We start from the raw sequence: 23598 nt of genomic DNA on the forward strand, positions 1-23598 counted from the left end.
CATGATTTGCAAATCATTGTATTCTGTTTTTCTTTATGTTTAACACAACGTCCCCACTTCATCGGAATTGGCGTTGCACTTCACCTTAAGTGTGAGTATTTCTGCCACCTCTGGTGAAAATAGTGTAACATAGCTTTATTTTCATTGTGAAAGGCACTTAAAAAAAACACATTTTAATGGACATTGACTAGTAATATGTGTTAGTGTGAGCTAGTGACTTGATATGCAAACAGTTTTACGATTCAGATAAAGACCGTGACCAATGTCACAAAAACATCAGAACACAAATCAAACAAGACAAATCCAATTGCAGAGACGCTTAGTGTAAATGCCTGTTACTTTCCAAACTGGTATACACCGCTGCCATGCTCAAGAGACACTTTGAAATGCAATGTGAGTAAGTGTATTTCCGGTATACTCGTAATATCAAGTCCATCGATCTATCACAGCTGAACGCAAGTTGCCAGCACGGCAGTCGAGCGAGTGAAGCATTCGGCGACTTCTCCAAAGTCATGGAAATGTAATTTGTCTTAGTCTTAGTAATCATTAGAAAGCAAGATTATTATACTCTATACACTCCTCAAAAAATAAAGGGAACATACATTCATCCTAGCTTTGACATGGTCTTCGCCTATCCACTGGACATGGCAGCCATACATAGTACTTTACTACCATACAGACCAGTGGCGTACAAATTGCGTTCTGCCCCTCGCAACCAATCGTCTGTGTGTGGGGGTTCGGAAATCAAACCTTTGTCCCCCTTGAAAACCAACTGTCAACATCGAACTTTTTGAGAAGTGACGCTAACGAGTAAACTGAAGGGTTGGGGGTTTGGGTTGGATGCCCACCCACTCCGGACGCCACAGATGCAGACTTGGATTTGGACTCATTTGCGTATGATTCTGAATCCAGTCCCCGGCGTCGGATTTGGATTCCACTGACGATTCTTCCGTGAAGTTGTTGTCAATGAAGTAAACTCCAGAAAGGATTTTCAACTGGAATATAGCGCATAGGTTCCCATTATTTTTTTGGAAAAGTATTGTTCTGCTTGGTTAAACGCCAACACAGCACAGTCCTTGTCGTCAGTAACCTTTGAAATCCAGGACTTGAAATGAACATGCAACATTAACACGGACGGGCACATTATTTGTCACAGAATCTAGAGACTACGAGCTGGTCCTGTCAGAGTTCTTACTGTGGCCTATAACCGCCAAGCTGTGGCATGTAACTGGAGAGAGATTGGCCGTCTCGAAGTGTTTTCTGCTCATTGTCTTCTCCTGATTGACACAAGTCCAGTGGCAACATCACCTCCTGTGGCTCCATCTCCAGCTGACTCAACTCAGGAAGGCTGGCACTGTCTTGGTTCCACGCCGAGTGTGTGAAGCAAGGCAGTCGTGAGAACGCTTGCGAAGCTCTGCTGCCTTCCGGCACTAAAAGCTCTGCGTTCTCCTCAGAGTCCAGAAGGGGCTGCGTGGACTCGGAGCGTGAGAACATGAGCTGCTGAGGTTGGACGCTCGGGGTCTGGCCTTTGTAACCATTGGACGCCACCACTGAGGAGTACTGAACGGTGCTGGCCGTGGTGTCAGCGATGTCAGCGCCCTCATCGCTGTCGGACACACTCTGGCGAGGAGAGGACATGCAAGAGGAGCCTCCGATGCCACTGCTGTGCTCTTCAGACAGATACTTGTCCTTCTTGAGAGCCAGGCTGGCTTTGTCTTCCTCAGACACCGACTTTCCATCGCCGACGTCCGCATCGAGCACACTGATGCCAGACAGACGGCTCTCCTTCGGTGTTTCTGGCTGTGAAGGAACACGAAGAGGCAATCTTAATGCTGCAGTCGAGCAAGATTCGCCTATATAAGATACAAATATCGACAAAAGCTGTATTATGCCAATTGCCCTCTTGCCACCAAGTTGAACGGTGTGGTTCTTGCCCAACTTTTTAACACCCTTTTGTTGATGCCTCAGCACATCGAATGTTAACTTTTGCACATTCGCTTTCATATTCGCACATAACAGGTCATCTAAAATGTTTCAATGGGTGCAGCACATCTGCGGTATGACATAACACCCTTCTTGTCTGTCATTCGCGTTCGAATGTTTAGCGCGGTTCATTGAGAATCACAGCGTTGTTCACCTTTTATACACATCTGTACGCGTGCACGACCAAATGTGATTTACAACAATGTTACTTAAAACGAGGCCCTGCACAGTTAAATGTTTTTAATAATGGCAACAGACACTGGATTATAGCGGTTATCTTCGTTACAGTCCATACTTTTAAGGGATAATCAGGGGACCAGTTTCCAATGGTGCTCTTCCTGGGGTTTGGGATCCAAGGCCAAAAGTTCTTCTTGATTCTGTGTGAGCGGAAACAGATGACGAGAAATTAGCTGCATTCCTAAAAGAGACACAAAGCTTCACGTAGTAGCGAGTCACAGTCCACAGTTTCCATTGACAGCCCACCCCTCTAGACCCACCGACTCACGGCGCACATGCAGTCCTTTCATTTTGCCGTAGGCTGAAAACATTTGGGTTTGACGTCGGAAGAAGAGGTCGACATTTTTTGCTTTTTACATCTGGATCTGATACACAACTTGGCATAAAACACCTCTTATTGGAATGTTTAATTTATTTAGGATTATTATTATGAAGCTGAGAGGAGACTTTTGCGACCATGTTTGGTCGTTTGGTGTTGTGTTGTTCCCCTTTGGCTTTGGCGTGGAAGTGGCTGCAGGGATGTGTGTGTGTGTGTGTGTGTGGCCTGACTGTGAATAGGTGGGACCCGCCGATTGGCTGCATTAACGTGATTGCCGCCAGGTGATTGGCCAGAGGTCTTTTTTTAACCGGCAGATGGTTGGATTCACATCTACGGGCAATTTAGAGTCTTCAATCAACCTAGCACGCATGTTTTGGGGATGTGGGAGGAAACCGGAGTACCCGGAGAAAAAAACCCACGCAGGCACGGGGAGAACATGCAAACTCCACACAGGCGGGGCCAGATTTGAACCCCTGAGCCTTCAAAATAAAAGGCTCCAAGCTTAGAAGAGGAAGTCAAGTTCAAACTTGCACATGTAGCTGAAACGTTAATTAATGAATATGAAGGCAATTGGGTTGGTGGTTTCTAATTGATACTGGTTATAAAGAACCCCGAGACAAATGTTCATTTTAGGTTCATTCTTCCTCATCTCCTTCAAGACATGCAAGCAATCCTCTACTTACAAGTCTTTTTTGTAGATGCACAGCAACATGGTGATGAGAACCACAAAGATAAAGCCGAGACTCACGCCGATGACAATCATCTCGATCTCCCCCGGCGCTGTGGGAAACGTGCGAGACGTCAGGAAAAATTCGGACGCACAATCAACAACCTCAATGAGCCGCTGCCGGGGTCAGCTACGATCCATTTCGAAAAGTACATATGTACATTTAAAAGGCAGAAATACCACTTCAGGTAAAGTTGTGTCACGCTATCACATAGGATAGGGGGCACTACCCAGTCTTGGGGAATAACTCATTGCATGGAACAAGATGACGTTATTTAATGGTAAAAAAAATATATATAGAATTGTAATCCATTCAATTTTTGTTCCATTTGAAAGATTTGTATTTTCATGTCAATTGCTGACGCTTGTGATTGGCTCTTTCTAGTCTTGTGCCCTGCCGCTGTAGTGTCAAACTGTGGGCTGATTTTTATTGGACCACACATCCTTTCGGTTTTGTTCCCCCTGTCCAGCCCTACCCTTTTTCTACCCTCTCTCATCTTGTCCTAGTGGTTCGTTGTTGCATGTCCTCACCGTCCCCCGCCCTGTTGTTTGTGCAACAGGTGATCCCACTCACCATATTTCTGGGTGGTAAACGAGTGGTTTGCGCCATCGGTTGAGCCTCTGACGGTGGAGGCTCTGATCCAAATGTCATACTTGGTGTTGGCTGACAGGGAAGTCAGCACATATGAGGTGACGGAAGCTGGTACTGTGATTTCTGCAAATGAGGGAAAACACATTCGCAGGGTTGACATCACAAGAAGATCAAGTATTTTCAACTGAATGCAATCTATATATACTGCGCAACCCTGCATATTTGCAGTTTGGCATTTGCAGATTATTTTGGGAACCTACCCGCCAATATTTGCTGAAAAATCTCGACCTCGCTATTTCGGCGCTCAGGGCCAAAGCAATAAAATAATGACTTTGGCGCCACCTGGAAGAGTATCGGTCCCGCTATGAGGTTGAATTTATTGATGGTGGTTTTTTTTTCCCCATCTGCATTTAGAAGCCAGTGCAGTAAACTTTGCCGTTACGATTTGCCTTTATTCCCTAGCTTTATTTTTGTGTAAATGCCAAAGTGAGTGTGATAACTTACAAAAATGAGTGTAAAGCGCCATTCCGCAAATGTGTTTACTATACTATAAAGTACTGCTCCAATACTTTTGGAGGGGAATATTATGAAGACATTTGCAAAACGGACATCTAATTCAGGACGCAATCATCGATACATACTGCCTTCAGTCCCGCTCGAATAAAAAATGGTGTAATTCGTGATGAAGCCTTGTCGTCTGTCTTGAGGAATTTCATTCCACACAATCTTTGCTTCGTTCCGTCCTGTATTCCCACTCAGTCGAACAGAGGGGCCTTCCAAAGGAACTGTAATAAAAAAGGATAGAGCATCAAGAATAATCAACCAAATTTATTTCCATGCCATATGTTTGAGTAAAACATTATTATTATTATTAGACTTATTCCATTAAGTTGGGGAAAAAAAAATCCTTTACTGTATATAAAGTATGTCAACATTGTTTTTAGATACATGCAGTTGTAACCAGATATTTACATCCTTTTTTTTTTTCCTCACTGACATCATTCACTGCCATTGGTGGCTGTGGAATTCAAATATTCATGTTAACATGGACGACTGGCATTCCTGTTTTAGGTCAATTAGGATGAACAAAATAATACATACAGGGTCTCCGCGGCAACAGGCATGTCTCATGCTGTGACGACGCGATTTATTGCGTGATTTCCGAAGACGAAAAACATGGCGGCTTTATACAATGTTCACCGATCTTTCTCAAGAATATCATATTCTCCATATAAGAAAAAACAAGAACAAAAATTGGAAAATGGAATCGAGGAACTTCGTACTTTGAGTACATTAATAAATCGGGAAAATTCCTTGCGAGCCAACTTCAACGCAATAAAGTAAAGTCATTAATTACAGCCATTCAAGATTCAAACGGCAACTGTACAGTCACTGCTAGAAATAAATTATTTTTTGAGCCGCTTATACGCATCTTCGAACAACCCAGATAAAAAAAAAAAAAAAAAACATTTAAGCTTTTATTAAGGATCTAAACATCCCTCAATTAAATACACAAAGGAAAGACAGCCTTGATGTTCCTTTAACCATCACAGAATTACATAACGCATAAGAAAAAATATGCAATCGGGACGGGCGCCTGGCCCGGACGGAATCCCTGTTGAATTCATTAAACATTTTTGGCCAATACTAGCGCATCTATTTTTCAGAACAGTCAAGGAGATAAACGATAAAGGTAGAATTAGTAGCCAGATGAACACAGCTTCAATTAAGTTATTAATAAAGCCAGGTAAAGACCCCACTCTCCCGAAAAATTATCGGCCCTTATCACTGATTAATGTAGATATCAAGATTATCTCGAAAGCCCTGGCAGCGAGACTTGAAAAGGTACTTCCGTCGATAATCCACTATGACCAGACAGGCTTCATTAAAGGTGGAAATAATGTCAGACGTCTGTTGAATTTATTAATAAGCATGTCACACTACAAAGACAAGATATTTAACGTTCAAACTGATAAACTTTATTGTTTTTTAGCAAATAATCATTAACTAATTTATGGCTGCAACACATTCCCAAAAAAGCTGGGACAGGTGGCAAAAAGTTGAGGAATGCTCATCAAACACCTGTTTGGAACATCCCACAGGTGAACAGGCTCATTGGGAACAGGTGGGTGCCATGATTGGCTAGAAAAGGAGCTTCCCTCAATTGCTCAGTCATGCACAAGCAAAGATGGGGTGAGGTTCACCTCTTTGTGTACAAGTGCATAAGAAAATAGTCGAACAGTTTAAGGACAATGTTCCTCAACGTACAATTGCAAGGAATTGATTCAGAAAATCACTGCATGTAAGGGGCAAGGCCGCAAACCAACATTGAATGCCCGTGACCCTCGATCCCTCAGGCGGCACTGCATCAAAAATCGACATCAATGTGTAAAGGATATCACCACATGGGCTCAGGAACACTTCAGAATACCAATGTCAGCAAATACAGTTCGGCGCTACTTCCGGAAGTGCAACTTGAAACTCTACTATGCAAAGCAAAAGCCATTTATCAACAACACCCAGAAACGCCGCCGGCTTCTCTGGGCCCGAGCTCATCTCAGATGGACTGATGCAAAGTGGAAAAGTGTTCTGTGGTCTGACGAGTCCACATTTCAAATTGTTTTTGGAAATTGTGGACGACGTGTTAAAGAGGAAATGAACCATCTGGACTGTTATGGACGCAAAGTTCAAAAGCCAGCATCTGTGATGGTATGGGGCTGTGTTAGTGCCAATGGCATGGGTAACTTACACATCTGTGAAGGCACCATTCATGCTGAAAGGTAGATCCAGGTTTTGGAGAAACATATGCTCCCATCCAAGCAATGTCTTTTTCGCCGATGCGCCTGCTTATTTCAGCAAGACAATGCCAAACCACATTCTGCACGTGGCGTGGCTTCGTAGTAAAAGAGTGCGGGTACTCGACTGGCCTGCCTGCAGTCCAGACCTGTCTCCCATTGAAAATGCGTGGCGCATTATGCAGCGTAAAATATGACAACTGGACTGTTGCACAGCTGAAGCTGTACATCAAGCAAGAATGGGAAAGAATTCCACCTACAAAGCTTCAACAATGAGCGTCCTCAGTTCCCAAACGTTCATTGAATGTTGTTCAAAGAAAAGGTGACGTAACACAGCGGTCAACACGACCCTGTCCCAGCTTTTTTGGAACGCGTTGCAGCCATAAAATTCTAAAGTTAATGATTATTTGCTAAAAACAATCAAGTTTATCAGTTGGAATATTAAATAGCTTGTCTTTGTAGTGTATTCAATTCAATATAGGTTGAACATGATTTGCTAATCATTGTATTCGTTTTTTTATTTATGTTTAACAACGTTCCAACTTCATTGGAATTGGGCTTGTACCTGGAAGCAGTCACAACTCTTAAGTATGAGCCACAGTAATTGTTTTTTTTAAGCAGAGGATAAAGACTATATTCCTGTATTATAATATCTGCCTATATGTGTTGCTCCACCGTTTGTGGTTAAATATCCATTGCTTAAATGGTAAAGGATTTCAACACCGTTCCACCAATGCTGTTAGCCCATCAATAGCATTTAGCATTTTGCATTGTTTGTTAACATTCATCTAAACAGACTTTCCGAAGGCAAATGTGGTTGTTTTAATGATGTGTATTTCTCTTTGTTATATGCATAGTTTGACAGTAAACTAGGAGTGGCAATTTAACTTTTTTAACTGTTCACTATCTGCCTAAGAACTGCTTCTGTGAAATCAGTTGAGTTCACTGCAACCATAGAGCCTTGGTATCTCAAATTGTGACCCGCAAGTCAAAGCAAAAAACAAAACAAAACAAAACCAATCGGCAGAACACGGCTGGTATCTTGAAAAACCCGTGAATCAGGTCAATGGTATCTTAAGGCACCACTGTACTTGAAAACTATAAAGCATGATTTCCATCAAGTGTGTCGGTTCATTTTTATTTCAGAACTTTTTCTTGCGTTTTCATTGTGACGGGCCCAAAACATCCAACCTGAAGTATCCCACTTTTCAGTACCCCTCATTTAGGTGCTGGTCGCAGTCGCTATGTTTTGTACCCTTGTGGACAACGTTATCCGTTCAACTTGAAAGCATTTCTTTTTCGGTCAGCATAGAACACTGTACCGAGTTAAAACGCAAGCCTGATCTGAACTGCGCCGTGGTGAAATGAAATGAAGCACCTGGTGGAATCGTCCAAAAGATTTCAGACATGATGAGCGTGGAGCCTTACCTCCTTCCTCAAGAAAAGCTTCTAGTCTTGCAGGTTTTCCAGTCCATCCAGAGTATATTGGATACACAGATATGTTGTAGCAAACAAACTTATCTATGTTGCCTATGTGTAGGAAAGATAAAGCATGTTGGAACAAAAATGAGCTAACAATTTGAGACAAGTGTTTAAATCCTCCAATTTGACTGATGGAAAAGAAAAGGAAGTTACCTTTTATAGTCGTTTGTTGGGTGTTTTTGGTTTCCCTCTGCCAGTCTATCCCATTAGAACCAACCCACTCCACCACATATTCCGTAACAGCTGTATTGTTGGGGGGATTCCATTTGAGTAAAAGTTGGTCCCCTTGTGTACGCACGTTAAGCTCCTCCACTGGGTTGAGCTCTGAAATGTATATCGTAAAATAAGTCCTTATATTGGCAGTTAAGAGATTTTAGGTATCACAATAGACGCAGCATGAATTCAGATGGATTTGAAATGAAGTCACATTTCCAGAACACGTAGCAGTGCAAACAACCACAATGAGTTGATTGTTCAGATTGTTCATGTTTGTTGAAATCTATCCACCTACCAAGCGCTTTCTCTGGGATGCCGAGCGATGCCTGAGGAGACTCCCCCACAGAATTGATGGCTGTGACGTACACTCTCGCAGAGTTGTTGTCCGACAGGGTAATCCGTTTTAAAACGGTGAACATCCGGCTCGGGACGCTGTCTGCCTCTGACCGGTTGACGGGGATACTTTCCCATGACATGCTTCCATTCCTAATGTTTTCCTTTCGGGCTTGAATCTTTACCTTGAAGCTCGTTATCCTTCCATTTGAAAACACAGGATTCTGTCATGGCAAAGTGACAAAGTAAGTAAAAACAGAATAATAATAATAATAATTCGGGGAGAATCCAAAATAACTGCTGCACAGAGAAGCCACGGATTTGACAGTTAAGTACAATCATCTTAAAAAGATCCTGGAGGGGGAGTATTCACAGATTTGTGCATCCACTTTTTGTGACGTATTGGTTTGTCGGTGTGCCGTGAGCTTTTTCAAATGTAAAATATGTGTTCTGGCTCAATAAAGGTTGGGAATCGCCGCGCTATATACTTGTGTACTGTATACTGAGCATCTTCAAAAGTATTCTAAAGGTTGGCAATCACTGCTCTTGTCAGGTCAAACCAACATTACAACATGACAGAAATAATGGGTGCTCACTTACTGTTATTGAATTGCTTTATTGTAATTAAATTACTTCACGCAGGCATGTTTACGTACAACCGTTAGTGCTAGCACTAGCTTGCTAGGCTACATCAAGTTTTGTTGCCTGCTTGCGAGCCGTACTGTATTCAAGTACGTGAACATACCTCAAGCAATCCTTAAATGAACGTAATCTCCCAAGCGCTGGTGACCGCCACCAAACGTTTTCCCCCATTTTGTTCTTATGATACACGCGTGGCGATGTCGTCACCATGGTAATGAGTGTGTCCGGTTGCGTTTCAGTTGACAAGATAAAGGTTGATAAAGGTCCCGTGACCATAAAAGACGGGATGCGAAGATTTTATTGCAGTAGTCTGACATAGTGCAATCGTGAAAGACCAAATTTGTCTTGGGAGTCTGATCCAGGCATTACGTGTTGTCTGTCTCAGACGTGTTTGTCTGTCCCACACCGCGGACATATTTTTTTTAAATAACTTTATTGGCTGTCAAGACACCGTAATTTCTGTGTATAATGCAAATATATATATTTTTTTTAAATTGTCAAAAGTCAATAGTGCACATTATACAACCCCAATTCCAATGAAGTTGGGACATTGTGTTAAACAAATAAAAAAAGAATACAATGATTTTCAAATCATGTTCCACCTATATTTAATTGAATACACTACAAAGACAAGATATTTAATGCTCAAACTGGTAAACTTGATTGTTTTTAGCAAATAATCATTAACTTGGAATTTTAAGGCTGCAACATGTTCCATAAAAGCTGGCACATGTGGCCAAAAAGACTGAGAAAGTTGAGGAATGCTCATCAAACACCTGTTTGTAACATCGGACAGGTGAACAGGCTAATTGGGAACAGGTGGGTGCCATGATTGGGTAGAAAATGAGCTTCCATGAATTGCTCAGTCATTCACAAGCAAAGATGGGGCGAGGTTCACCTCTTTGTGAACAAGTGAGTGAGAAAATAGTCCAACGGTTTGAAGAGTTTAAAGTTCCTCAACGTACAATTGCGTGTAATACACACCCCCAAAGTTGACCTCAAAATTCTGGAAAACGCTTCTACCTATGTATAATGCATTTTTACAATGCATGATTTTGCTTCTACCCATATGATCAAAACAAAGTATCTGTATTTTGTTAGTTTTTTTCAAGGAATTATTCTGAAGTTAAGCACTTTATTTGAACACGTAATCCTTTTTTTAATTTGCTTGCTTTTATTTTGAAATTCACAGCCCTACTTTTATTGAGTAAATGAGAAAACACACAGTTGTTCTCATGCTTGATTACCAAGGCAGAATTTGTAAGATGGGTACAATTCTTTAAAGAAAACATGAAGGACTAGGCGAAAAACATTTTATTTTAATGGGATTCAAATTAAACAGTCAAGCATTTCAGAAAACCATTATCATCACCAAAGAAATTAATGATTGTTGTTGTTCAGTCATATTTAAAAAAAAAAAAAAAAAAAAAAAAACATTTCACAAATTCTGCCAGGGCATGTAAATTTTGAGCACAACTGTACATATATGCAGTAATACGTACCGCTGTTATATTGGAATGAAAGTGGAGGCTACACTTTTTTGATAACAACTAGGTGGCGGTGGCATTTTAGAATGAAAGTGTACAGCTTTTTCATAACCACTAGATAGCGGCATACATTTATAAAATGTGAACGCTTGTCCCATTTGCCCCAATATCTATATATAATGCGCACTATTTACTTTTGACAATTTTTTTTTTGGGGGGGGGGAATGCGCGTTATACACGAGAAATTACAGTAGCTTTTGGATTCAAATATACTGTACACAATGGCGACGCGGTGTAAATGTCTTTTGCAGAGCGGATCAAGATCACCGAATTATGACATTATAGGCGATCACGCGATCAGCTGTACCAGTTCAGTACCAATTCCCTATAAAATTCCACTTCCTGTTGTGTTTTGTGTGTGTTTGTTTATTACAGTAATACCGCTGTAATCGAGAACTCTTATTTCATTCATGTAGCAGCCTACAAGATAAAGATTTCTATAGGTTTTTTGTCGCTTTTACTAAAATTGACATGTATAAAAAGAGACGTGTCGCCCCTTTACGAGACAAAGACAGTTGGAGTGTAATGTTAAACGTACATCAAACGACACCGGAAGTAAACGCAGGTGTTCATTTTCCGGCGTATTCTTTTCCAAAACTAATTACACTTGTATCCAAAACCAATATATGCTACATGGTTTAGCACCAATTTCTTAAAACTAAGCATTTTTTTATTCATTTATTTCAATAGGTAGTGCAAAATCTAGCCAATAATAGAATAGAGCTGTTTACTTAGATTTTAGTTGTTGCAGAAAAGCAACACAGAAACCACTGTGGCCTATAAAAACTGCAACACACCAAATGCGATTATGGAACTTACCTTACAAAATAACGTCACTTGACGCTCTTTACCGCGTTCACCTTCTGTAATTATATTCCATAAATCCGGTTTACTTGTTGGTCCTACACCAAAGGAGAAATAACAAAACAAAGGGTTGCAGCGGGATCTGTTGAAATTAATTAACAGAAAGGTTTGTTTGCTATCAAATAAAAAAGTGTGGGGAAAAAAAGTGAAAAAGTAGTTCTTCATGCATTCAAGACTTCATATCGGCCTTGTGCTGTGCAAACCTTTATTTAAAAAAAAAAAAAAAAAACATAGTAAATCTAGAGGGAACACTCACAAACACTGTATCTTGCAGTACTAAAAGTAATGTTTCATAGAAAATAGACTGGATGCAAATTTACAGTGGGTACGGAAAGTATTCAGACCTCCTTAAATTTTTACCTCTTTGTTATATTGCAAACATTTGCGGAAATCATTTAAGTTCATTTTTTCCCTCATTAATGTAAACACAGTATCCCATATTGACAGAAAAAAAAACGGAATTGTTGAAATGTTTTCAGATTTATTAAAAAGAAAAAGTAACATCACACAGCCATAAATATTCAGACCCATTGTTGTGACGCTCATATTTAACTCTGGTTTCTTCCGATCAATCTTGGGAATGGTTCTACACCTTCATTGGAGTCCAGCTGTGTTTGATTATACTGACTGGACTTGATCAGGAAAGCCAAAGACCTGTCTAGATAAGACCTTACAGCTCACAGTGCACGTCAGAGCAAATGAGAATCAGGAGGTCAAAGGAACTGCCTGAAGAGCTCAGAGACAGAATTGTGGCAAGGCACAGATCTGGCCGAGGTTACAAAAAAAACTCCAAAGATGCAGTCGAGAGATGGGAGAAAGTTCTAGAAAGTCAACCATCACTGCAGCCCTCCACCAAGGTTCACCTTCCAACAAGACAATGATCCTAAGCACACAGCTAAAATAAAGGACTGGCTTCAGAACAACTATGTGACTGTTCTTGAATGGCCCAGCCAGAGAACTGACTTCAACCCAATTGAGCATCTCTGGGGAGACCTGAAAATCGCTGTCCACCAACGTTCACCATCCAACCTGACAGAACTGGAGAGGATCTGCGAGGAGGAATGGCAGATGATCCCCAAATCCAGGTGTCAAAAACTTCATTCCCAAAAAGACTCATGGCTGTATTAGCTCAAAAGGGTCCTTCTACTAAATACTGAGCAAATACTGTGTGAGAGTTTTCAGTTTTTCTTTTTTAATAAATCTGTAACAATTTCAACAATTCAGTTTTTTTCTGTCAATATGGGGTGCTCTGTGTACATTTATGAGGGGAAAAATGAAACTATTTTAGCAAATGGCGGCAATATAACAGAGTGAAAAATTTAAAGGGGTCTGAATACTTTCCATACCCACTGTAGGTGAATTATTCATACCGAAGTGTGCGGTCATAAATCGGTCATGGAGGTTAAGGACTGACAATACTTAAATAATATTTACAATGAAAAGTGAGAAGTTTCAACTTCTCAACAACTAGTCAGGACTCACTTTTTTAGTTCCCAATTTATATCAAGTTCTATTGGAAAATTTTGAGTTGTTTGTTTATAAATCTCACTGAAACAATTGAAAATAAAAGCGAGATGGGAAAATGTGTGTATGCGACGAAATGGAAACATTGTGTGGCATAATAATTCTCCACACCAATAATTGTCCACATATTGATATTCTCCGAAGGAAGCCTAAACCTCAAGTTTACATTCTTAAACGTTCTTGCTTGAGGTTTATTAACATTTTGGATTAACCTAAAGCACTGTGGTTGGTGATTAATAAAACTAATCCTCAAAAATGACATTTAATACAGACCTAATATAGACCTGCAAAGAAAATTGGCCGGTGTACACACACGTCATGAATTTAAGTGAGTGATTTAGCATATATGCTCAACGTCTGCGCAGAGTGAGAACATCTCCTTCGGATTTATTCATGAACGAGGTCCAATGTGTGAGAATCATGCTGCCAGCAATGGGCAAACCCATTATTTACTTGGTAGTCAAATAATATACAGAACTAAACCAAACTAAATACTCACTGTCTTCAGGTGTTTTATTGGTAACATTGGCACTCCAGCTGCTCCAATACCCATGGCCCTTTTTAGCATTTTTACAGCGCACTTGAGCGGTGTAAACATTGTCTGGTTGTAGGTTTTGGAGTCTGAAGGACTGTATGTCTTCGGCTATATCAACAACAGGCACCTAAATGACAAAATAAAGAAATACATACATACATTTAAAAATGTACTTGAATGTCTACACCTTTCATTTATACCTTACAACGATTTTTGGTTCTATAAATAAAAACACACTTACGCTACTCCAACTGTGAGATCCATATAGGCAATACCTGATTTGGTATTTTAATACAAGGTATTCTTTAGGAATCGGTTGACTCCAGTTCATGAGAAGAGACGTGGGAAATTTCTCCTCTGACAAGATTTCGACACGCGATGGAGGGTTTGTTTTAACTGCAACAACAACAACAACAGTAATCACGGAGTCATCCTTAACAACGTTGTCGTCTAAATCTGATTTTATTGGACTGCTGAGTTATATATATTTACATTTCAACTAAGTCAAGTCAAGGGGTAATTGTATCACGAAAATAGGCACAGACATTTCCATACGAAAGGTGAAAAAGGTTGTCAAAATAAAAACTGAGTAGAGGTTATTCGTTACATTCATGGTGGAAAAGGTTTTGAAATTATTCACTCATTTCAGAGATCACCAGATCTAGCAAGAGTTCTTGGTGGCTCCAATCTTCTACCATTTCCATTTCGTCAGTGGTGGGTGGAAACCTCCTACGTCCAAATTTTGTCAATTTCCCATTTTCATAAATCCATACGATTGGTGAGTCCCAACGTGGGTCTGTTACTTTTACAAATTATTGACCAATCTAACGTCAAAATGGCTAGCTCTCTTTGACAATTCAATGTTAATGGCTCAGGAAACATGCAGTTTTTTTTTGTTTGTTTGTTTCCTGAAAAGTGATGGTTTCGCAGATGTGAGGATTCTGCCCGATGCCAGCGTAATGGAGGCCACTGTACCAATTGGGACATCCAAAGCAGCAGAAATGTTTCTGTACCCTGCCCCAGATCTGTGCCTGGAGGCCATCCTTTCTTGGAGGTCTAAAGACAATTCCTTTTGACCTCATGCTTGGTTTGGTCAACCGTAGGACCTTATATAAACAGGTGTGTGCCTTTTCAGATCATGTCCAATCAACTGAATTTAGCATCTTCAATTAACCTGTAGAAAATGTCAACGATGGCCAGTGGAAACAGGATGCACCCGCTTTTTGAGCTTCCTGTCAAAGGCTGTGAATACTTTATGTAGATGTTATTTCTAATAACATCTACATAAAGTATTCACATAATAAAATTCACATTGTTATCATGGGTTGCTGGATTTAAAAACAAATCTAATCAATTTATGCATAGGCGGTAAACATAAGATGGGTGAGGTGCGTCCGGAAAGTGCCAGCACTATAGTCACAAAAGGTACATTTCAAATCCAAACTACAAGTTTTCCCCTCGGAACTAATCCCTCCGGAGTCTCACGCACTTTCCCAGCGTTCTCTGCCATGCCTTCATGCACTCCTGGAACGATTCTCCCAGGTTGCTCCTGCATGGTGATGTTCTTCTTGGCCAGTAACTGTCAGATGCTCGGGGGAACCGTGTGCAGGCGCATTATCGTGATTAAGCAGCCACAAGTTCCCCTGCCACAACGCTCACATCTCGCACACTGAACGAAGCAAACCCCGCAGGGTTTCTTTGCGGACGTGCTGATTGATCGTCTAGCCCACATTTAAGGGGAAAACTCATAGTTTGGGTCTGAAATATATCTTTTGTAAAACCAGTCCTTGAACCATTCTGACATAACTCACATGTGATATTTAAATATTTCAATGTGTGACATGAAACCGATCGACTGGTCACTGACCATTGAGGATCAAATTCAAATTATTTTCCCACAAAAATGGTTTTTCCAAGACATTAGTCACCTGTAATCCAAAAGCAGAGCTGTGCTAAACATAATTATTTCAGATCTTACCAAACCAGGAACCATCTTGTTTCAGATGTTCAGACTCCAGAGTTCCCAGTTGATTGTGGGCCACTACCCAGATCTCCAGCTCCATATGATGAGGGAAAGAATCTATTGTCACCGTAGCGCTATTTTCTTCTGTTGACACAATGTAAGCCTGATTGTCGCTGAAAATACACATGCACACACACGTTGACTTCAAGTCGTTCCAGAATTCACAACCAGAAAACTTAAAATGTATTAACTGAGCCGTCACTGTTTTACAACCCCAATTCCAATGAACTTTGAATTCAACAAATTTGAACAAAAAGCTGGGACAGGGTCATGTTTACCACTGTGTTGCATCACCTTTTCTTTTAACAACATTCAAGAAACGTTTGGCAACTGAGGACACTAATTGTTGAAGCTTTGGAGGTGGAATTCTTTCCCATTCTTGCTTGATGTACAGCTTCAGCCGTTCAACAGTCCGGGGTCTCCCTTGTCGTATTTTACAGTCCGGGCAGGCCAGTCTAGTACCCGCACTCTTTTACTACGAAGCCACGCTGTTGTAACACGTGCAGAATGTGGTTTGCATTGTCTTTCTGAAATAAGCAGGGGCGTCCATGAAAAAGACCTTGCTTGGATGGCAGCATATGTTTCTCCAAAACCCGTAAGTACCTTTCAGCATTAATTGTGGCTTCACATATGTGTAAGTTACCCATGCCACTGGCACTAACACAGCCCCGTACCATCACAGATGCTGGCTTTTGAACTTTGCGTCCATAACAGTCCGGATGGTTCTTTTCCTCTCGACGTCTTTTCGACACGACGTCCACAATTTCCAAAAACAATTTGAAATGTGGACTTGTCGGACCACAGAACACGTTTCCACTTTGCATTAGTCCATCTTAGATGAGCATTCAATATTGGTTTTCAGCCTTGCCGCTTCCATGGAGTGATTTCTCCAGATTCTCTGAACCTTTTGATGATATTATGGACCGTAGATGATGAAATCCCTAAATCCCTTACAATTGTACGTTGAGGAACAATTAAACTGTTCGACTATTTTCCCACGTACTTGTTCACAAAGAGGTGAACCTCGACCCATCTTTGCTTGTGAACGACTGAGCAATTGAGGGAAGCTCCTTTTCCACCCAATCATGGAACCCACCTGTTCCCAATGAGCCTGTTCACCTGTGGGATGTTCCAAACACGTGTTTGATGAGCATTCCTCAACTTTCGCAGTCTTTTTTGCCACCTGTCCCAGCTTTTTTGGAACGTGTTGCAGGCATAAAATTCCAAGTTAACGATTATTTGCTAAAAACAATAACATTTATCAGTTTAAACATTAAATATATTGTCTTTGTAGAGTATTCAATTAAATACAGGTTGAACATGATTTGCAAATCATTGTATTCTGTTTTTATTTATGTTTAACACAACATCCCAACTTTATTGGAATTGGGGTTGTACAATATTTTTGTTATCCATTGCTCTTGCTCTCTCTCTCTCTCTCTCAATATACAGTGCCACCAGAACTTATTCACACCCCTACATGTTTTCCACATTTTGTTATGTTACGGACTTATTCTAAAGCTGTTTTGAGTAGTTTTCTTTAAAAATATATATTTTTAAAAAAAAATCTACATAAAATATCCCATAATGACAAAGTAAAAACATATTTTCAGACATTTGTGTAACTTTATAAAAAAAAAAGTGATTGCAAGTTATTGCAAGTACGGTTTATGCCACCAAACATTAAATGTTATTCACTTTGTTAAATTAATCATGTTTGTTCCAATACTTTTGCTTACTTGAAAAGCGGGTGACTTCAAACAAAAGGTGCTCTGTCGTTTTAACACATTTAGATGTACAGTGGCTATGCAAAGTATTCATTCATTCATCTTCCGTACCGCTTATCCTCACTCACGCTTATCTTCGGGCAAGAGGCGGGGTACACCCCGAACTGGTCGCCAGGCAATCGCAGGGCACATACAAACAAACAACCATTCGCACTCAAATTCACACCTACGGGCAATTTAGAGTCTCCAATGCGGGCATGTTTTTGGGAAACCAGAGTGCCCGGAGAAAAGCCACGCATGCAGATGTGCTAACCAGTCGTCCACCGTGCCGCCGGAAAGTATTCAGACCCCCTTCAATTTTTTTACTCTTTGTTATATTGCAGCCATTTGCTAAAATCATTTTTCATTTTTTTTCCCCCTCAATGTACGCACAGCACCTCATATTGACAGGAAAAAAAATGAATTGTTGAAATTGTTCAGATTCAAAAAGAAACACTGAAATATCACACAGCCATAAGTATTCAGACCCTTTGCTGTGACACATATTTCTTTGTATTGCGGGTGCGGTCCATTTCTTCTGATCGTCCTTGCGATGGTTCTACACCTTCATTGGAGTCCAGCTGTGTTTGATTATACTGAATGGCCTTGATTCGGAAAGCCACACCCCTGTCTATATAAGAGCTTACAGCTCACAGTTGATGTCAGAGCAAAGGAGAATCATGAGGTCAAAGGAACTGCCTGAAGAGCTCAGAGACAGAAGTGTGGAAAGCCAATGATCTGGCCAAGGTTACAAAAAAGAATTCTGCTGCACTTAAGGTTCTTAAGAGCACAGTGGCGTCCATAATCCTTAAATGGAAGAGGTTTGGGACGACCAGAACCGTTCCCAGAGCTGGCCGTCCCGCCAAACTGAGCAATCGGGGAAGAAGAGCCTTGGTGAGGGAGGTCAAGAAGAGTAAGTTAATCCTTTTTTTTCCTACTGTGGATAAATGATATTTTGGCCACTTGGAGGCTGCTGAAAGTAACTCAAAAAGTGACTTTTTTTTTTTCTAACTTTGTAATCAGTAAAGTAACTAAGTTACCTTCTCAAGGCAGCTGTGGCAACACCGGTCATTTCACATTATTACACACAACTTAATTTCTGATCTTATTCGTTCTACTTCCTTTGTATGTATGGATTACTTGTGTTATTCCCAACATCTTTTGAAACCTCTTTTTTTTTTTTCCTCAATCATTCAAATTTGGTAGGGTTGTTATCAACACTCTTCTCAGCGGTCGGTCAAATTGAGAAGACATTTCTTTTCACTTTACGGGGATTTGAAGGATCTGAAGTGGAGCGTACTCACTTGATGACTTCAACATGCAATGTGTATGTTGTTGGCATTTCCTTGGTGTGGTGTTCTGCTGGTTCCCACGAGCACTTGAAGTCTTTGGAAATATAACGTTGCTCCTGAACCGCTATACAGGTCAGATTCTTAGGTTTCTCTGGCACATCTAAAATTGGAACAGAAAACAAAACAAGTCAAAGGTAAAGGAGTCTCAAGATTCTAATCTTAATTCCATGTTTCAGTTGAAGCAATTCAGACATTCTGTAACTATGAAACCAACAAAACGGACCAATATGATTCTGATATACAATATGAGTAGAGAGAGCATAGGACATTTGTTTAAATCTGTGAAACTCTCAAGAGTGGTTGAAATGTATGCGCGGTATTGATATAAGAAATACAGTATGTGCTGATGTGAATTTAGCTGGCTGAGATCTTTTCAAATCGAACGGTCTCGAACCAATATCAATACATTTGGCTTTGCTTTGCTTCTTTTGGAGTGCATTCATCATTGAAATCTGGACCCGCTTCTCAGTCCCCGCCCAGTAATACGCGAGCGTGGGGTCCCAATACACATGGGAAGTTACCTTGAAGTGTACTGAACTACATGTGGTTGAGTAGTAGGGATAGGCGAGATAGAGAGATCATTTATCATGAAAGAATTCTGCGCAGCACAGCTAAGGGATATACTAAATATGAATGTAATATGTGTGCAAATGTGTTAATGGGTAACTTACAGGCTTTTCTGAGGTGGATCCCATGAATAAATTTGCCCTTGTTCAAGAAAACATAGGTCGACTGTTTGTTGCAGTGGCAAAATAACCATTCCAGCTTTTCATTGTTCACAGGGATAGTGACACTAAGTGCTGATTCGTTGATCTTAGTGTACTGATTGTTCGGGATAACGGTCTGGGAAAGATTCCAGTACAGGTCATCTGCCGTGGCTTCAGTTGTGCCGATGATCACACACGTAGCTGTGAAGTTCGTTCCCATCTGGAGCACTGGCGACTGCGGCGTTATCACCAGATGGCTGCCACTTTCTGAATTGACAAATTAGTACTGTGATTTTGAGCCCTTAGTTTTGGCATTCAACACATTACAGCAAAGTGAGATTTTGTTATCAAACAATAATTCCTATCAATAAAGTATGGCTATTATTAATGGGAATCTTTTTTTTTAGAGCGACACATTACAGAAGCCTCTGCAAAGCAACACAAAATGATGGGATTGGGCCCAAGTCTGTCCGGACTTAAGTCTCATAGCCACCGAGCAGTATCGCTTTGTTCAATTGATAACAGTATGCAATTTAATCTCATTTCCATTGTCCCAAAATACGTGACCTGAACCATCCAGTGACAATACGGTCGCAGCGGTACGATTACGACGGGTGGACCTCGACGCGTAGCCGTCTCTCTGTTGACTAGTCGACCTCAGTCTATTGAAATGAATTCATGAATTCATGGGAAGGAAAAAGGAAACTGGGCAATAGCACAACATATTAATTACTCTACAATCATAATCATTCATAACTTCTGGCTTCAGGATTTATTATCTTGTCATGGTGGAAGCAGTTGCTGTCTGAATCAAAGTGCAGGAAGTCCTCGAGTTACGACGCACTCGACCTACGACGTTTCGACTTTACGACGCCCGTGCCTCGTCCGCCATTTTGTCCCGAGCACCAGAGTGTTTCTGCTTAGCTAGTGCATAGCGCTTGTCTGTGTTTGTGCGCCGGGAGTATCTTTGCCTTTGCACACACTCGCACCGGCGCACACGCCTTCGTTCTTCGCAGTCCCGTCTCACTCGCGCATCGACGCCCACGCACACTGAGCTTGCTGTCACAATCCCGTAACAGAAGTATTTCGGCCTAAATTTCGACTTAAACGGTGAAATCCGACTTACGCGGAAATTTCGTGTTACGTCGCCAGCGTAGGAACGGAACTCGTTCGTAAATCGAGGACTGCCTGCACCGTATTTTCACGACCATAAGGCGTACTTAAAAGTCTTACATTTTCTCCAAAATGGAAGGGGCGCCTTATAATGCGGCGCGCCTTATGTGTGCACCGAGTTCTAACGCCTATAAATGTTGTTGCGTCGCTTGAAGGAGGACGCTAAAGCCACTCCCCCGCGCCTGGGCGACTAATAAACAGGGCGTTCAAAGTGAAACGAGCGGCGTGGGAGCCATGGACCAAATAGACATGTTTGTCGCTCAGGCACACACTGGCATACAAAGCTGATATTGGTAATATTGTACAGGGTTCAAATAAGTAAAGCATGGGATAGTGAAATGCAGTATTTATTTACAAACAGCTGAGGCAATAGCTACTAGCTAGCTCCTCCATTAGCCTCACCAGCAGTCTGGATGACTTTGACATGACTGAATCATGTCCGCTGACTCATCGAATGAGGACGTGATGCTGTCCATGCACCCGTTTGGTTGTTTTCGTTTTAGAGACAGTAGGAATACTCAAATGTAGAATTCCACATCCATTACATCGAAGGCGATATATTGCCCCACGCCTACGTGGAATCGTCAAAAAAAAGTGTCTATGGATTCATTCGCCTTTACCAATTCTGTTTTCAACCTTGGTTTAAAAAAAAAAGTAGTCTATTAAATCAGATTAATCAGATTCCAAAATTCAATTAAAACTCAGCACTCTATTTTGCATAGAAACAAATAACATTGATGATAAATTGAATTGGAGAGTTTATGCATGGACAATAGTTTAGATTTCTATTTTGTGCAATGTACTTGTCTTATTTATATTTCCTATATCCACTACTACTACTGAAATGATGGAAATGTTCCCATTGTGGGACTAATAAAGGTTCTCTTATATATAATATAACAATATTATTTACATTTTTTTTAACACATTTCGAATACAGTTTCACTGGTGTGTTAAACACGCAATGCATTGAGGGTTAGTTATTCATACTGAAGTGCGCGGTCATAAATCGGTCATGGAGGGTAAGGATTGACTCGGTGAAGGACTTACAATACTTATCTTAAATAATATTTACAATCAAAAGAGAGAGCTCATAACTTCGTCTGAAGTCCAGACTGAGCTGGTTGAACACGCTGCACAGCTAGGTACAGTTAATCTTTTTTTTTTTTGTACTGCGGATCAGTGCTATTCCTGCCACTCGGCAGCTGCTGAAAGTAACTTTTTAGTTACTTTTTTTCTAACTTATTGACTTTTGAAATCAAGTCATCAGTAAAGAAACTAAGTTACTTTTTTTTCAAGGCAACTGTGGCAACACTGTTCCGGACACAGCGCCGTACTGGCCGGTTATATTGAACGGTGGATTTTTTTCCCCCCCTCCCAATATCCGGAACGATCGGTGTTACGGTCGTAACGAGTAACTGCTGTGCTCCACAATGACAAATGAACACAAATTTCTTACAACTCCATTGAATTTTATTCTTACTGTAATTCCAAATGTGGTTACACTGGTGTACCTTTGGTAGAATTTAAATGGGAATAAAAGTAACTCAAGCCAGGAGAAACACAAAACAGCAGTAGAATTATAGCTAATTATTCAACTTGTTTTTAAATGAGTAAACTAGGGATGCACAACAACTTTTGGATCGATAATTATCAGCCCGATATTGGAATTTTTTTTGATTTTGCAGTATAATTAAACGCATCATCTGGTCATCTCAGTCCATTTGTTCTAGCAGACATTGTTCCACGGTCTCCATTGTTGTTGCTTTGTTCCTTGTTCCAGAAAGGAAAGTTTAAAAAAAAAACGGCTACCGGAAATGGCCAGAAAATGCAGCGGAAACGCCACCCTGTGGCGTCCTAGCTAATACCAGCCGTAGCGCCACTCCTGACTTGGAGGAGAACTGCAGGACATTTTCAAAACAGCGCGCGTGGGTTGCACTCGAGTATAAAGGCAAACTGCGTGCGGCATCGCCACAGTGACGTCAGCGCGAGTAGAAATAAGTTGATGTTCTGGAAGTGAATTTCTATACGTTTTGACAGTTTCCATATTAATTCCAATGAAATATTTGTTGTGACATTATCGATGTTACATTGAACATGAGAAATGTTTTACGGGTTGTCACTTCTTGGCGACATAAAGACAGCAGACGAATAAAAAAATGGAAGCCGTGCAAACCTGCTGAGGACGAAGCAGAAAACAAATATGCCAGCAGCGCCAACAGTTGGAGCCTTCCCATCGACATGGCGGCCATGACGGGCTGTCAAGAGAAAAAGAAATGTCAGACGTTCGAGGGGCAAAATGTTTCGGGTCTTCGAACCTGCACGAGTGCAACTATTACTAAAACTACGAAATGCGTCGAGTCGTAACGCTTCTGTCCTGGCAATATTTCAGAAACGCGTAAGGTTATCGGATCCTAGTTACGAACTAATTAGTTAGTACATTAGTACAAACGTATTATTAATGTGAATATAAAGACATCGAGAGTTACATAGCGTTCATTTGGTGGGATCGCTTCACCCTACCGTCCCTTTAACGCCATATTGTTTTCGCAATCTGACAGGAAAATGATATTACTTACCTAAATAGTGTCAGTATTGGTTCATATAGTAAAATCTTGCTATATCGTTAACGTCATTTGAGTGGAATGACTGTTAAAACGAGTTGTGTCCGTGCCATCGTTTGGTTCAAATCTGGACGAGTGCCTGTGTTAGGACCATCCAGTTCCCGTCAAGGAAGCTAGCTTGTGTCGTAATAGCCAACAGATCTCACAACACACGGAT

The 23598-nt window shown here is 40.9% G+C and overlaps 1 protein-coding gene across 2 annotated transcripts; it reads right to left on the bottom strand.

Moving 5' to 3' along the window:
• Positions 1 to 120: 120 nt before the first annotated feature.
• Positions 121 to 23589, bottom strand: il6st (interleukin 6 cytokine family signal transduce). 2 transcript variants are annotated; one of them, XM_061747862.1, is made up of 16 exons: positions 23397 to 23589; positions 22994 to 23075; positions 19609 to 19911; positions 18890 to 19037; positions 15775 to 15932; positions 14038 to 14192; positions 13761 to 13923; positions 11693 to 11775; positions 8647 to 8908; positions 8289 to 8459; positions 8082 to 8183; positions 4500 to 4643; positions 3841 to 3981; positions 3223 to 3319; positions 2279 to 2360; positions 121 to 1800 (listed from the first exon to the last, which is right to left on the bottom strand). In XM_061747862.1, the coding sequence occupies exons 2-16, from the start codon at positions 23067 to 23069 to the stop codon at positions 1192 to 1194; spliced, it is 2694 nt and encodes an 897-aa protein (XP_061603846.1). In that variant the 5' UTR covers positions 23070 to 23075; positions 23397 to 23589; the 3' UTR covers positions 121 to 1191. The 2 variants fall into 2 exon arrangements, with proteins under 2 accessions (XP_061603846.1, XP_061603847.1); XM_061747863.1 differs by lacking the exon at positions 19609 to 19911.
• Positions 23590 to 23598: the final 9 nt, after the last annotated feature.

This window comes from Phyllopteryx taeniolatus, chromosome 15 (assembly GCF_024500385.1).
Source record: "Phyllopteryx taeniolatus isolate TA_2022b chromosome 15, UOR_Ptae_1.2, whole genome shotgun sequence".
NCBI classification, from domain to species: domain Eukaryota; kingdom Metazoa; phylum Chordata; class Actinopteri; order Syngnathiformes; family Syngnathidae; genus Phyllopteryx; species Phyllopteryx taeniolatus.